The sequence below is a fragment of the Sus scrofa genome, chromosome 13 (assembly GCF_054392235.1).
Source record: "Sus scrofa isolate SSC_HxYL_T2T_F1_AM1 chromosome 13, Sscrofa_HxYL_maternal_Yorkshire_Landrace_v2.0, whole genome shotgun sequence".
NCBI lineage: Eukaryota > Metazoa > Chordata > Mammalia > Artiodactyla > Suidae > Sus > Sus scrofa.
In genome coordinates this window covers 162302754-162318557 of record NC_139395.1, presented here as the reverse complement: position 1 = coordinate 162318557, position 15804 = coordinate 162302754, and the positions used below count along the sequence as shown (strand labels likewise).

Below are 15804 nucleotides of genomic sequence, written 5' to 3'. Positions count from 1 at the left end.
ATTTTTAATAAAAAATTCTCAATTTCAATGTTATTTATTTATTTATTTATTTATTGTTTTTTAGGGCCATATATGTGGCTTGTGGAAGTTCCCTGGCTAGGGGTCTAATGAGAGCTGTAGCTGTTGGCCTACTCCAAGCCACAGCAATGCGGAATCTGAGCTGTGTCTGTGATCTAACCTAATGAGTGAGGCCAGGGATTGAACCTGCGTCCCCACGGATAATAGTCAGATTTGTTTCCACTGAGCCATGGCAGGAACTCCTCAGTGTTATTTAAAGAAACCTTTGCTTAAGCCAGTCATGAAAATTCTTTGATGTTACCTTCTATAAGCTTAGTGTTTTACCTTTACTGTTATGTTCCTTTTTAAGGTTGAGTAATATTCCATTGCAAGCCTATAGCTCATTTTGCTTATCCATTCAACCACCGATGGACACCTGTATTGCTTCCTTATTTAGCTATTGTGAACAATGCTGCTATGAACATAGTGCACAAATATCCCTTGGACATCCTCCTTTCAATTTTTAAAAGTATATTCTCAGAAGCAGGATTTCTAGATCTTATGGTAATTCTATTTTTAATTTTTGAGGACATGTCATATTATTTTCAACAGTACCATGGCTGTACCATTTTATATTTCCACCAATAGTGCATATGGGTTTTGTTTTTATTTTTGTTTTAGGGTAATTGTCATCCTAGTTGGCATGAGGATGGTATCTCATTGTGGTTTTGATTTGCTTTTCCTTAATGATCAGTGATGTTAAGCATCATTGTGTGTGCTTCTTGATCATTCGTATATATCATTTGGAGAAATATCTATCCAAGTTCTTTGCCCATTTTTTAATTAAGTTTTTGGTTTTTGTTGTTGAGTTTTAGAAGTTCTTTTTTTTTTTTTTTTTTTTTTTTTTGTCTTTTTGTCTTTTGTTGTTGTTGTTGTTGCTATTTCTTGGGCCGCTCCCGCGGCATATGGAGGTTCCCAGGCCAGGGGTTGAATCGGAGCTGTAGCCACCGGCCTACGCCAGAGCCACAGCAACGCGGGATCCGAGCCGCGTCTGCAACCTACACCACAGCTCACGGCAACGCCGGATCATTATCCCACTGAGCAAGGGCAGGGACCGAACCCGCAACATCATGGTTCCTAGTCGGATTCGTTAACCACTGCGCAACGACGGGAACTCCTAGAAGTTCTTTATATATTCTGGATATCAATTCCTTATCAGATATATAATTTGCAAATATTTTCTTTCATTATGTGTGTTGCCTTTTATTCTGTGGTAGTTTCTTTTGATACACAAGAAGCATATCATGTGCATTTAAAAATTTTAAATAAATTTTCATGGAGTGTAATTTGTCTATGTTTTCTTTTCTTGTCTATGCCTTCAGTGTCATTTCTGAGAAATCACTGCCAAATCCATGTCAGTTTCAGCCGATGTTTACTCCAAAGAATTTTATATTTTTTAAGGTTTTATATATATATATGCCTATTTTGCTTTTTAGGGCTGCACTTGTGGCATATGGAAGTTCCAAGGTGGAATCAGAGGTACAGATGCTGGCCTATGCCACAGCCACAGCAACAGGGGCTCCTAGCTGTATCTGCAGCCTACACCAGAGCTCATGGCAAGACAAGATAGCTGACCCACTGAGCAAGGCTGGGAATTGAACCCACATCCTCACAGATACTAGTCAGATTTGTTTTCACTGTGCCATGATGGGAACTCCATAATGTATTCAGTTTTAATTAACTTTTGTGTATGGTGTTAGGTAAGGATCCAACTATATTCATTTGCATGTAGATAGCCAGTTTTTCCAGACACAGCATATAGTTGAACGATGTTTTTATCCTTTCTGCCATTCTTTGTGTTTTGTTTGAAGAGTTTAATTCATTTACATTTAAAGTAATTACTAATAAGGGAATACTTCCTATCATTTTACTAATTTTTTCTACATGGCTTATAGTTTTTTTTGTCTCTCATTTTCTGAATTATTGTCCTCTTTTGTATTTAGTTGATTTTTCATAGTAAAATATTTAAAATTCCTTTCTCTTTTGTATTTCTTTTGCTTTTTTTAAATTACCATGAGGATTACATTCAGCATACTAGAACATAGCACTCTAATTTGAATTTATACCAGTAAAATACAAAATTCTGCTCCTCTATCAGCTTCATCCCTCCCCTTGCAGTTGACGTAATGAAATTACATCTTTATATATTGTTTGTCCAAAACATGAACAATAATTTTTAAAATGCATTCATCTCTTAAATTATGTAAAAACAAAACATGAAGTTATAAGCCAAAGCTATAATTCTAAATTTTAGACTGATAATTAAATTTTTAAAGTATTAGTTTAAGTCATGTAGAAAACAAAAAGTGGAGTCAGACACCATTATTATAATAATATTAACTTTAATGACTGTCAATGTATTTACTTTTACTGAAATTTTTATTTCTTCATATGGACTTGAGTTACTGTCTAGTGTCCTTTTATTTCAATTTGCATGACATTTTTTTTAGCATTTCTTTTAGGGCAAGTATAGTGTTAATGTACTGCCTTAGCATTTGTTTGTCTAAGAATATCTTAATTTCTTTATTACTTCTAAACAACAATTTTGCTAAATATGCTTTTCTCAGTTGACTTTTTTTCTTTTAGCATTTTGTCTCCAAAATTTTTATGACAAATCTGCTAATAATCTTATTGAGGGTCTCTTGTATGTGATGAATTCCTTCTGTCTTGCTAACGTCAAAATTCTTTCTTTGTCTTTTGGCAATTTGTATAATGTGTCTTGGTGTGGGTCTCTTTGAGTTCAATCTATTTGAAGTTCATTGAGCTTCTTGGATGTTAATTGCTATTGTGAATACAATATTTTTTTATATTTCCTTTAGTAGGGTAATAATTTTGAATGTTGATCTTGTTTTTGGATATCCTATTGAATTATCTTATTGGTCCTATAGCACTGATTTTAACTTAATTACCTAAGGTTTTAAACAATCAACAAGCAATAACAGTTTTCTCTTTTTTATACAACCTCCATCTCTCAATTTTCTTTCTTTCTTCTTGATCTGGCTAAGACATACAGCACAGCATGCACTACTTGGAATGACACTGTTCATTCTTCTTTTGTTCCTGACTTTAATGGGAACATTAAATGTTTTGTCATCTAAAACAATGTTTATTTCAGATTTTTAATAGATATTCTTTATCCAAAAGTAAGTGTGAAAATCATAAAAGACTCCATATCAAGTAAGTATATTTGCCTTGAAAATTTCTACCTTACCTTATTAATTTCAGATCCTTCAATTTTATGAAGAATTCCTTTTAACCTGAAGACTTTAACAATTTCTTTAGCCAAACTGAGCATGACATTAATCTCCTCCTTTGTTTTCATAGTGACAGCGATTTCTGGATGATCATACTCTAAGTAGCCTGGAAAAAATAAAATATTTTCAAATGAAATAAGGACATTGTTTAAATATTTTATGTGGACAATAAGCTCTTTCTTCTCTAAACCCATGGAGTACAACCCTCACCACAGGGAAACATATGTCTCCCTGAAGAGATCTCTGCAATCAATCAAAATTCACCAATAGTAGCAAAGTTCTGCCTGGTATTTTCTTGTCAGCTGCTCATACTTGTGTCTAAGCTCATGAATAAGGACAGCCAACCTCTGATCTAGGATTGACAGTTTTACTGCTATACCTTCACTGGACACAGAGGCCCTCCTGGGCTCTAGGTCTGGAGTTCAGCTATAGCTGCCAGCCTACACCACAGCCACAATGCAGGATCCAAGTTGCATCTGCAACCTACACCACAGCTCACAGCAACACTGGATCCTCAACCCACTGAGGGAGGCCAGGGATCGAACCTGCAACCTCATGGTTCCTAGTCAGATTCGTTAACCACTGAGCCATGAGCAGACCTCCTCCATCTATGTTCTTATGCCTGTCTGATGTGGCTTCCTGGATGCCCATGCAAGTTTTAATCACTTAGGGTTTTTTCTTGGTCATGACTTCTTGTCTGGCTTGACAACTATCTGCCATGCAAGATCTTCAAGCTTGGCTTCATTCCCAGGTTTGCTGTGTTCTTTTGCTGTAAACCATCTGGTAACAAATTCCCTTCTTCTCCATACACATGAACACTATGCTATAAGGATATGTCTGTCTTACTCCCAGGATAGGTCCTGTGCTAGGACCATGACCTTCTCTGAATGCGACTCAGAGAAGAGGCTGTTGCCATGTTTGGGCACTGAGCTTCCTAGCAGTCACACCAGTGATCTGTGAGAGTCTGTTCTGCTTCCAACTCATTTTAAAGCCTGAATCCTCAGATGGCAATTCTGTGGCAAATATTGGAAAAAAATAACTTCTTTCCTGTGTTGCTCAGGAAGGTATGTATACCTCTGGTTTAGAAGAAAATAAAACTTATAAAGTGATAAAAAACATGCATAATAATGGCATGCTAACATGTTTTTTAAACAGAAATTAAAAGGACTTCATTGTAGCATAAGGCAGAGGACAAATATGGAGAGGTGGTATTATACTATTTCCATACAGCCGAAGATCCAATCATGTTGATTGTTGAAGTTATTCACGTTATTATTGATAGTAAGTAGATTTCTCAAAGATCAGTGTAGGTATCAAAACCTTTGCTTCTATGAAGTAGTGATGATAAGAGATGGTCATGCTGGATCTGTAGGGTGAGAGGTACCTACCAAGCTCTTTCATAGCATGTCCTGTATTCTTTGTTACTCTCCTTAATAACATCTATGGAACAAAAGAAATGTTATCCTCATTGGAAAACAAATTGTTCCAAATGTTCTTACATTTGTACATGATGAAATTTTAACCTAAATTCATAACTTTGGAGAAAAATATGATGGAGGACTTTTCAGGAATTAGAATTGAATATTGTGCAATGAATTTTACTTTGCTCTGCCAAGAGTGGTGGAGAGGATAAGAAGTTGCATTACTCAGACTTATTCTGAGAAGCCTTAAGGTAAGTCACACATTTTTTCTTCAAGTAACTTACTTTAGGATGCTATTAATTCTGAAAAAAATGTAGCCATGCCAGGTACTTTCCCATTCAATTTTTTAGAGCTTCCAAATTTGGAAACAGGAGTGACTGTCAAACTTAAATGAGGTAGAAGGTTTTAATCAAATTGTGTGAGAATAGAAATGAGGACTAAAACTGGTCAGTTCTTTTGTATTTTCTACTATGCATCCTCAAGTTATAGTGTTAATATGAGTGGTTAGGAAAGGTAACAAAATTCAGGAAAATAGTTTTAAAGTTGAGTTGGTGAAGAACGAAAAGATACTGCTCTTTGTGTTCTATCACATACTGACTGTTCAATGTTCTCAACTACAAAGCTTTGAGGATATAACATATAGCATTCAAATGTTCTAAATTACCCTGAAAGGTGACTATTTAATTGCATATAGCTGTCAAACTTGTGGGCACATATCAGTGTTAATCTGCCTCAGTTGAGAAAATAAGAAACAAGATCTAGAATTTAGGCCATAGAATCCACTTTGTTGTTTACCAGCTGTGTATGTGACTTTTTGGTATAATTATTTAACTTTTCTTAGCTTCATTTTTTTCTCATCTGTATAATGAGAGAATTAGATACGGTTTCCCTCTAAGTAAGTTATTGGTACTTTTTTCCATTTGCCAGATTCCCATCCTTTATTATTATTATTATTTTTTATTATTTACTGCGGGTAAATCAGGGCTAGAGAGAAATGTAAGGAGCCTTTGGGAATTAAGCTTAACTCTGCCACTATTCTCATCTTCCAATACTTCCTATTTAATGCATCTGTATCCTGAAAGATTTTTTTATTTTTTAAATTTTATTGAAGTATATTGATTAACAATATTGTGATAATTTCTACTGTACAACAAAGTGATTTAGTTATACATGTACACAATCCATTCTCTTTCAGATTGTTTTCTCACATAGATTATCACAGAATATTGAGTAGAGTTGCCTGTGCTATATAACAGGTCCCCACTGGCCATTCATTCCATATACCTCAGTGTGCATATGCCAATCCCAAACCCCCAGTCCACTCACCCACCCCAGTCTACCTGTCCCCTTTGGTAACCACAAGTTTGTTTTCAAAGTCTGTGAGTCTGTTTCTGTTCTGCAAATAACTTCATTTGTATTCTTTTTTTAAAGATTCCACATATAAGTGATATATGATATTTGTCTTTCACTATCTGACTGAGGCGATCCTGGAATTTGCATTGAGAGAAGCTGGCCACTGCACATGGATTTCACGATAGCTCCACAAGGACCAAAAAGTGTGTTCCAAGAGTCTCATAACTTGTTAATATAGCACAGACACTTCAGCATGGAGCTGTTTGAGGAATGTAAATGTAGATTGGTGTGTTTTTAAAGAAATTTCTTAGCAAGGCAAGAATCAAAGATTACATTTAAATATATATACAGAAGAAATGTTGGGTGAGGACATCAGAAAGGTAGGGGAAATAAACCCTTTTCTTAGTATTTAAAGTTTTCCTCACCTGTTTAATCTGTTTAGAACTTGCAATCTTATCAATTATAGTCATTATGTCTGCTTCGCCTTGGACATATCCTTTTAGTATAGCATACCTAAAGGACAGCTGATGGCTCATATTTTTATCTATTATTTGCAGCAACTTTGGTGTTACCAGCTGAAAAAACGGAACTACAATTTAATATAAATTGTACACATTTTAGTTGACTTTGGTTAGTTTCAAGAAGGGAGTAATAGGAAATGGCGTGCTCTCAGTGGTTACTCTAGTAACTTGTCAAGATTCTTAGTTATTTTATTTTTGGTATCTCTGTAACTTCATGGCTAGAGCTACCTCTTCAAAACTAATATGCCTGTGTGAAGTTATAACCTTATTCCTTACTTATTTCCCTTACAAAGAATTGCATGCTACTTTCAACTGGTTTAAATTCTTGGAAAACAATGTGACTACTCTTTCAGGCTTAGGTCATAAAATGACTATCTGTAAGGTACTGCCTTTTTACCTGCTAAACCGCCAACCAAACTTTTCTCTTGATCTTTTGGGTTAGAGCCCACCACAACTATACTCCTTATTTGACCCCACAATTAACCTCTATTGTTTCTTTGCTGATGGTTTAAGTCCCCAGGTTATCTGTTACAATTGTATAGTCCCCTAACTTTGGCAGAGTTGGCTGATTCCTATATTTTCTTTTGTGTTCCACAATCTCCACACTCACATAGGAAATAAGTAACTACTCATTACACTTGTTCTAGGAAGATTTGTTAAACAATCAAAGATCATTTTTGATGTTGTGGTTCTAGAATACTATGAATTTATATGATGCAAACTGTGTATTTTGTGGTTTCTTAATTCGTATGATGTATACTATTTACTTTGTCAATATGAATGGTTTGCATGTTTGTTCTGTTGATTTCCATCTTTTATTTCAGGTACTCATAAGAATAAACATTACTTTGGAGTTAATTTGTACTTAATATGGAATTTTCTGTGTGCTCTCTATTCAAAGGAAAAGCTGTGATGAGTATTTCTATACATGCATGGGCTAAATGAACTTCTAATGTCATTTGGATATTCATAATATAATATGTTATAAAACTTAATTTGTCAAAGGGAATCTAAAACTTAAAATATAAACATCAGCCCAACAGAGAGTGGAAACCATAAAACTAGTAAACTGATTTTAGTTCATACTTTATGAAGCAGTCAGGGAAAATTTGAAACTGTATGATTTAATAGTTCTTTACCTTCAAAATGCGTAGTACACGAAGAAATCGAACAACTTTCAGAAAGACCACTATTTGAATCAAATCAAAAGTATAATAATTAATGGAATCTGTCTCAATAAGCATTACATCTGCGATGCCAACTAATGTAATTGTTAACTCAAACAGATTCCAGGCATGTAAAAAATATTCCTTCCTCATTGCTGCTATCTGTTGATTTAAGAAGAAATTACATTATCTTATTTGCTTTTGCTTTTACTACACCATTTTCCATAATAACTGACACATTATGTAAGTTGTTTTTCTCTGATCTACCTTAAGACTCTGCTTGTCTGAAATACCAGTAAGTGATCATATAAAATTGAAATTAGATGGTTAAACTATTGAAGCAAATATTCCAAGGGAGAAAATATTCAAGATACCTACTATTTCATTCATTCATTCTCTATAAAAAAATCTTTTCTTAAAAACTTACTATAATTAAGAGAGTGTGGACAGTAAAAAATGATTGTCGATTCCAGCCTGGGAAATTGGGTTTCCAGTGGAATTTTGAAGCGTGAGTAGGTTTAGAGATGATAAATTTGTTTCAGAGATGCAGTTTGAGATGTTTACACAAATCCAGTCATCAGTTGTATATAATGATCTGAGGCTCTGAATAAAATCTGAACTGGAGATGTGAATTTGGGAATCCTTAGACTATGAATGGTAGTTAATGCCAGGGAAGTGGTTGAGATATCATGTCCCACAAGGCCCTTTATTATTTAATTCCTGTCTTTGTCTCCTGTCTCATTTTCCATATCCTTCACACGTATTTAACATCTCTCCAGTCCCCATCCTGACCAACCCACGTCTAAGCTTCTGCCATTAGGAATAATGTTCCTTGTGTGTTTCACTTTGTTGCTTCTAAGTTTTCCCTGGTTCTTTTCATCCATTACACTACAGACTCAATGTACACATTCTCTACTTTGACTCCTATTTAGTATTAAAAATTCAACTTAAACATCTCTTTCCTTAATAGCCTTCCTCTTACGACCCTTCTATTTTGTGTAAAGAGCATCTGCATTTTTCCCATATCACCCTTTATCTTTCTCCATTATAATACTTAAGCTACTGGTTTGTAATTTTGATTAATTTGTCTTTTTTTAGTAGCCTGATCCCCCTACTCACTATGATTCAGAGAAAGTGTAGGAGAAAGACATGTTTATGCCAAGGAAATCACACCTCCATTATAAATTAAGAAACTGTCAAAATTGTTTATAAACAGACTGTGTGTAGTCTTGCGTCTGCTTATGTGTGGCTTGACAAAGGAAATTCAGTGTGGGAATCAAGCAAGCAGAAGATCAGATCCTAGTCTTGTGAGATCCTGCTCATGGCACCATTTAGCTACTGTTGATGTCTCATTTCCTTCTTATTGAAACAGGATATAGGTCTCTTAGAATCTTGGAAGAACTGGTATAAAAGTAAGACTTTGTCCAGATACCAAGTATTCAGAAACTTGAAGAAGCTCTTTGGGGATCAATAGAACACAGCTACAGGAAAGGAAGAGCTCCGTGTAAGAGGATTGTGTAGGTTTCAAAGGAAGAGGGGTTTGTTGAATATAAGGTTGGAAATTCAGGTAATGGAAGCCTCTGGCACTCAGATGCAGAAGAGTGATTGTGCTTCATCTGAGAAAGTTTCAATTATCCATTGAAATGGATCTTAAGGATCCATTACTCTAATAGGTTGGGTAGTGTTTGGGAAAAGGTTGGAAATACAAGAAGGAAAATTTAAAGGACAACTGTATACTAGAAAGAACACAAACTTTTAGGGATTGGATCTCAACTCTACTAGCTGTGTGACTTCAAGTAAGTTACACAACTTAAGAGAGACTCATAACGACTTTCATCGGTAAAATGCAAGGCATAGTTTTGACATTAAAAGATTAATTCAGGGATTTGAAATATAATAAAAACGACTGATTCCTTATAGGAGATCATTTTTTATTATTGTTATTAACATAATGAATATTTTAAAAGGCACAATACAAAGGGGGAGAACAAAACTAAATAGGACATGATAAGGGAAGGCAGGTTTGCAAACTGGGTAGTGAAGATGAATCTTGAGTTAAAGAGAAGGGAAGGACAAGAGCAGAATTGCACCACTGGGAGTATTGTCTCAGCTCTGGAATGTAGCCATGTGTCCACAGTCCTGTTCTGCTGTCTCAAGTGGACCTGAATGAGTGGAGCAATGGCTATGCACAGCTATGACAGCAGCTTAAACTTGACGAAGTGCAAAGACAACAGAATTAGGGTAATCTCTTATCTCTCATTTGGGCCAACACTGACATTTTATAGAAGGAGAAATTGAAATTGGAAAAAGCTTAGAAACTTGGTGAACGGCTAACAATTTGTAAGAGAAAACCCAAACCAGAGTCAAGTTTGCTGCACCCCATCACTGTAGGACATATTAAATGATTTTAGGGAACTCTACTCTCACCCTTACCCGAGTATTAAGCCTAACGCTAATTTCTTTGTTTCTTCCTAACTGTGTGACATCTCCTATGGTCTTTCCAACTAACCAGGAATTTATTACATACAATGTGATTGACTGTGAATCTGTTCCTCTCTCTCCACCAATCACAGCTCTGTAGGAGCATTTTAATTCTCCAGTAATGATTTGAAGCTCATATATTTTGTCCAAAAATCAAATATAGTTCTTCTAGTTAAATCTTCCGGGTAAAAATATTTTGTATTACAACTTGACCCATATGACACAATACTATCATCAGTTTGTGGGCATACATTTCTATCATTTAACAACTATCATTATATTGGATTTTAAAAAATCCAATTATGAAATGTTTGTCAAGTATAAATGAATCTCTATGAAATTACCTACCCATCTGTTTATGTATCTAGTATAAAGACAATAAAATGAACACCCATGTGCTCACCAGCTTGCTAAACTGAAGAACATTCCCAATACCTTTGTAACTCACTCTGCTGTCCTTCGATACACACTGTTTTAAAACTTACTTTTGCAAATACAAAATTCTTCCTTAAAGTATGAATATTTTCTATTGTCACCCTAAAAATCAACTTTAAAAATTTAAGTTTATTTGTTTGAGAAGTGAGGGAGAATTTCATACAATCCTTTAGAAAACTGTCTGTGGCAAGTGCTGAAAAATGAAATTAGGAAATCTCCTTTGTAGACATATAACACACAACACACATACAATCACATTTTAACTTACCTTAAGTAGCGCCTCCATAATATAAAATGCAAGAAAAGAGTAGTTAGCATGTTTTAATTCATTCTCATAGATATTGTTTAACACAGATATCCAAGAAATTATAATAGGAAACATATTCATTAGAATCACAAGGTATCCAACACACTCAAATTCATCGATAAATACTATTTTATGGCACATACGGAGAAAGCAATATCTGTAAAAGAAAGATAGTTTTACCTGATAAAAGAATTACCCTGAATTTTGTTCATTATATGTTCAGTTCTGTTCTAATCATCAATAGCTCCAGAGCCCAGCTTAATTCTGAGAAGTAGCCATCACTACCAAACACTTTCTGACATCCAACTTCAGATATTGTTCCTTTAATTTCCTCCCCTGCTAAATGTCTTCAGGCTGGTTTCCCCCCTTTCTTTCTCAGTTTCCTAACCTCTCATTCATTTTTGCTTATATATTTAATAGAAATACTTTAGGTCATAAGACAGGGATAATTAAAACTGGAAATATTAAAAAAACAAAGCTAATAATTCTACTTTTCAGAGATGACTACTATTACCATCTCGAATATTCCAATCTTTTTGTTTATATAATCCTTATCTATAAATATAAAAGAAATAAGATCATACATATTGTTCTACAACTTTTTTTCCTCTTCATAATGTCTCATGAGCATTTTTCCTTGTTAAGGCATATAGTGAAAGAGGATGGGCCCACATTTTATCAAAAAATTTAAATCAATGTATATAAGATTTTGAAAAATTATTTCCATACCTAAAATTCTAGGGAGTGGAATCATGGATGAGAGGATTGATCTAATGTATTTTAAATTTTATTTTAAAAATATCCAAATAGTATAATGATGCATTTTTATTGCTAAAACTCAAATGAAATGACTAATCAACTATTGATTGAAGAGTGGGTAAGTACTGGATTGCTTTGCTATTCTTAGAGGTAGATCCAGGTTATGTAGGACCTGAAAATTTTATAATATTTGAGCCCTATTTAGGAAAAAAAAAGAAATTATGAATATGTATATGATCTTCAGTTGTAAAATCCCTCCAAGGCCCCAGGCAGTGCCAGTGCAAGGGTCAATGCCATAGAGAGTAAGCCTTGTTAACTTGATGGTAACACAGCCTGTGCCTTCTCAGGCCTCTATTCAGACTGTTTTTCTTTTCTTTCTTTTTAAAAAATGTTTAATTAATTAATTAATTTTATTAAAGTACAATTGATTTACAATGTTGTGCCAATTTCTACTGTACAGCAAAGTGACCCAGTCATACACACACACACACACACACACACACGTATATATACATTCTTTCCTTATATTATATTCCATCATGGTCTATCCCAAGAAACTGGATATTGTTCCTTGTGTTCATTGCTTATCCATTCTAAATGTAATGGTTTGTCAGAAGTCAGTCGTGTTTCTGTATACCAGCAATGAAATATTAGAAAAGGAATACAAAAATACAATACCTTTTAAAATTGCACCTCACAAAATCAAATACCTCGGAATACACCTGACCAAGGAGGTAAAGGACCTATATGCTGAGAACTATAAAACTTTAATCAAAGAAATCAAAGAAGATGTAAAGAAATGGAAAGATAGTCCATGTTCATGGATTGGAAAAATCAATATTGTAAAAATGGCCATACTACCCAAAGCAATCTATAGATTCAATGCAATCCCTATCAAATTACCCATGACATTTTTCACAGAACTAGAAAAAACAATCCAAACATTTATATGGAACCACAAAAGACCCAGAATCGCCAAAGCAATCCTGAGAAACAAAAACCAAGCAGGAGGCATAACTCTCCCAGACTTCAAGAAATACTACAAAGCCACAGTCATCAAAACAGTGTGGTACTGGTACCAAAACAGACAGACAGACCAATGGAACAGAATAGAGAACCCGGAAATAAACCCTGACACCTATGGCCAACTAGTCTTTGACAAAGGAGGCAAGAACAGAAAATGGGAAAAAGAAAGTCTATTCAGCAAGCATTGCTGGGAAACCTGGACAGCAGCATGCAAAGCAATGAAACTAGAACACACCCTCACACCATGCACAAAATAAACTCAAAATGGCTGAAAGACTTAAAGATAAGACAAACTCCTAGAAGAGAACATAGGCAAAACACTCTCTGACATCAACATCATGAATATTTTCTCAGGTCAGTCTCCCAAAGCAATAAAAATAAGAGCAAAAATAAACCCATGGGACCTAATCACACTGAAAACCTTTCGCACAGCAAAGGAAACCAAAAAGAAAACAAGAAGACAACTTACAGAATGGGAGAAAACAGTTTCAAATGATGCAACTGACAAGGGCTTAATCTCTAGAATATATAAACAACTTATACAATCCAACAGCAAAAAAGCCAATCACCCAATGGAAAAATGGGCAAAAGACCTGAATAGACTGTTCTCCAAGGAAGATATACAGATGGCCAGCAAACACATCAAAAAATGCTCAACATGGCTGATTATAAGAGAAATGCAAATCAAAACTACCATGAGATACCACCTCACACCAGTCAGAATGGCCATCATTAATAAATCCACAAATAACAAGTGCTGGAGGGGCTGTGGAGAAAAGGGAACCCTCCTGCACTGTTGGTGGGAATGTCAACTGGTACAGCCACTATGGAGAGCAGTTTGGAGATACCTTAGAAATCTATACATAGAACTTCCATATGACCCTACAATCCCATTCTTAGGCGTATATCCAGACAAAACTCTACTTAAAAGAGACACATGCACCCGCATGTTCATTGCAGCACTACTCACAATAGCCAGGACAGGGAAACAACCCAAATGTCCATCGACAGATGATTGGATTTGGAAGAGGTGGTATATGTACACAATGGACTACTACTCAGCCATAAAAAAGAATGACATAATGCCATTTGCAGCAACATGGATGGAACTAGAGACTCTCATACTGAGTGAAATGAGGCAGAAAGACAAAGACAAATACCATATGATATCACTTATAACTGGAATCTAATATAAGGTACAAATGAACCTTTCCACAGAAAAGAAAATCATGGACTTGGAGAATAGACTTGTGGCTGCCTGATGGGAGAGGGAAGGAGTGGGAGGGATTGGGAGCTTGGGCTTATCAGACACAACTTATAATAGATTTACAAGGAGATCCTGCTGAGTAGCATTGAGAACTATGTCTAGATACTCATATTGCAACAGAACAAAGAGTGGGGGAAAAAAAACATATACATGTAAGAATAACTTGACCCCCATGCTGTACAGCAAGAAAAAATAAATAAATAAATGTAATGGTTTGCATTTATTAACCCCATTCCTCTCCCTCCCCCTCCCCCTTGGCAACCACAAGTCTGTTCTCTATGTGTGTGGGTCTGTTTCTGTTTTGTTGATAGGTTCATTTGTGCCATATTTTGTGTGTGTATATATATATATATATAACATGCAGGTGATATTATATGATATTTGTCTTTCTCTGTCTTGCTTACTTCAATTAATATGATAATCTCTAGGTCCATCCATGTTGTAGCAAATGGCATTATTTCATTCTTTTTATGACTGAATGATATTCCATTGTATATATGTACCACATCTTCTTTATCCAATCATCTGTCTATAGACATTTAGGTTGTTTCCATGTCTTGGCTATTGGGAATAATGCTGCAATGAGCATAGGGGTGCATGTATCTTTTTGAATGAATGTTTTGTATGGGTACATGCCAGGAGTGGAATTGCTGGATCACATGGTAGTTCTATATTTAGTTTTCTGAGGAACCCCCATACTATTTTCCATAGTGGTTGTACCAATTTACATTCCTACCAACAATGTACGAGGGTTCCCTTTTCTCCACACACTCCCCCAGCTTTTGCTATTTGTAGACTTATTAATGATGACCATTATGGCCTGTGTGAGGTAGTACCATTGTATTTATCTAGTAATTACTGATGTTTAGCATCTTTTCATGTACCCACTGGCTATCTGTATGTCTTATTTGGAGAAATGTCTACTTTTTTGGAATGAGTTCTTTTTTAAATTGAGCTGCATGAGTTTTTATACTTTGAAGATTAATCCCTTGTTGGTTGCTTCTTTGGCAAATATTTTCTCCAGTTCTGGGGGTTGTCTTTTTTATTATCTTTTAAGTGCATAAGGTCTTAATTTTAATTAGGTCCCATTTGTTTATTTTTGTTTTCATTTTCATTACTCTAGGAGGTGGATCAAGAAAGACGTTGCTCTGGTTTAAAAGCCAAAGAGTATTCTGCATATGTTTTCCTCTAGGAGTTTTATAGTACTTGGTCTGACATTTAGGTTTTTAATCCATTTTGAATTTATTTTTGTATAAGGTGTTAGGAGAGTGCTCTAATTTCATTCTTTTACAGGTAGCTGTCCAGTTTTCCCAGCATCACTTATTGAATAGACTGTATTTTTTCCATTGAATATTCTTGCCTCCTTTGCTGTAAATTAGTTGACCATAGGTGCATGGATTTATTTCTGGGCTTTCTATGCTGTTCCATTGATCCATATTTCTATTTTTGTGCTGGTACCATACTGTTTGATGACTGTAGCTTTGTAGTATAGTCTGAAGTCAGGGAGCTTGATTCTTCCAACTCCACATTTCTTTCTCAGGATTGATTTGGCTATTCAAAATCTTTTGTCTTTCCATACATATTTTAAAATTTTTTGTTCTAGTTCTGTGAAGAATGCTTTTGGTAGTTTGATAGAGATTGCTTTGACTCTGTAGACTGCCTTGGGTAGTATAGTCATTTTGACAATATTGATTCTTTCAATCCAAGAACATGCTATATTTTTCCATCTATTTGTATCATCTTTGATTTCTTTCAAC

General features: G+C 35.0%; 1 protein-coding gene across 18 annotated transcripts in view; it reads right to left on the bottom strand.

Moving 5' to 3' along the window:
• Positions 1-15804, bottom strand: part of SLC9C1 (solute carrier family 9 member C1) — a 193736-nt gene that overhangs the window by 19532 nt on the left and 158400 nt on the right. For 16 of the 18 annotated variants that reach the window (XR_014824846.1, XR_014824848.1, XR_014824847.1 and 13 more), the window contains 5 exons: positions 10957-11152; positions 7746-7934; positions 6511-6660; positions 4700-4751; positions 3269-3417 (listed from right to left, as the gene is read on the bottom strand). Coding sequence is in view for 15 of the 18 variants with exons in the window: in XM_021070387.2 (XP_020926046.2) it covers positions 3269-3417; positions 4700-4751; positions 6511-6660; positions 7746-7934; positions 10957-11152 (736 nt within the window). In the remaining 3 variants the exon portion in view is untranslated. The remainder of the gene's footprint in view (positions 1-3268; positions 3418-4699; positions 4752-6510; positions 6661-7745; positions 7935-10956; positions 11153-15804) is intronic. The other 2 variants (XM_084991348.1, XM_084991356.1) reach the window with 1 other exon arrangement.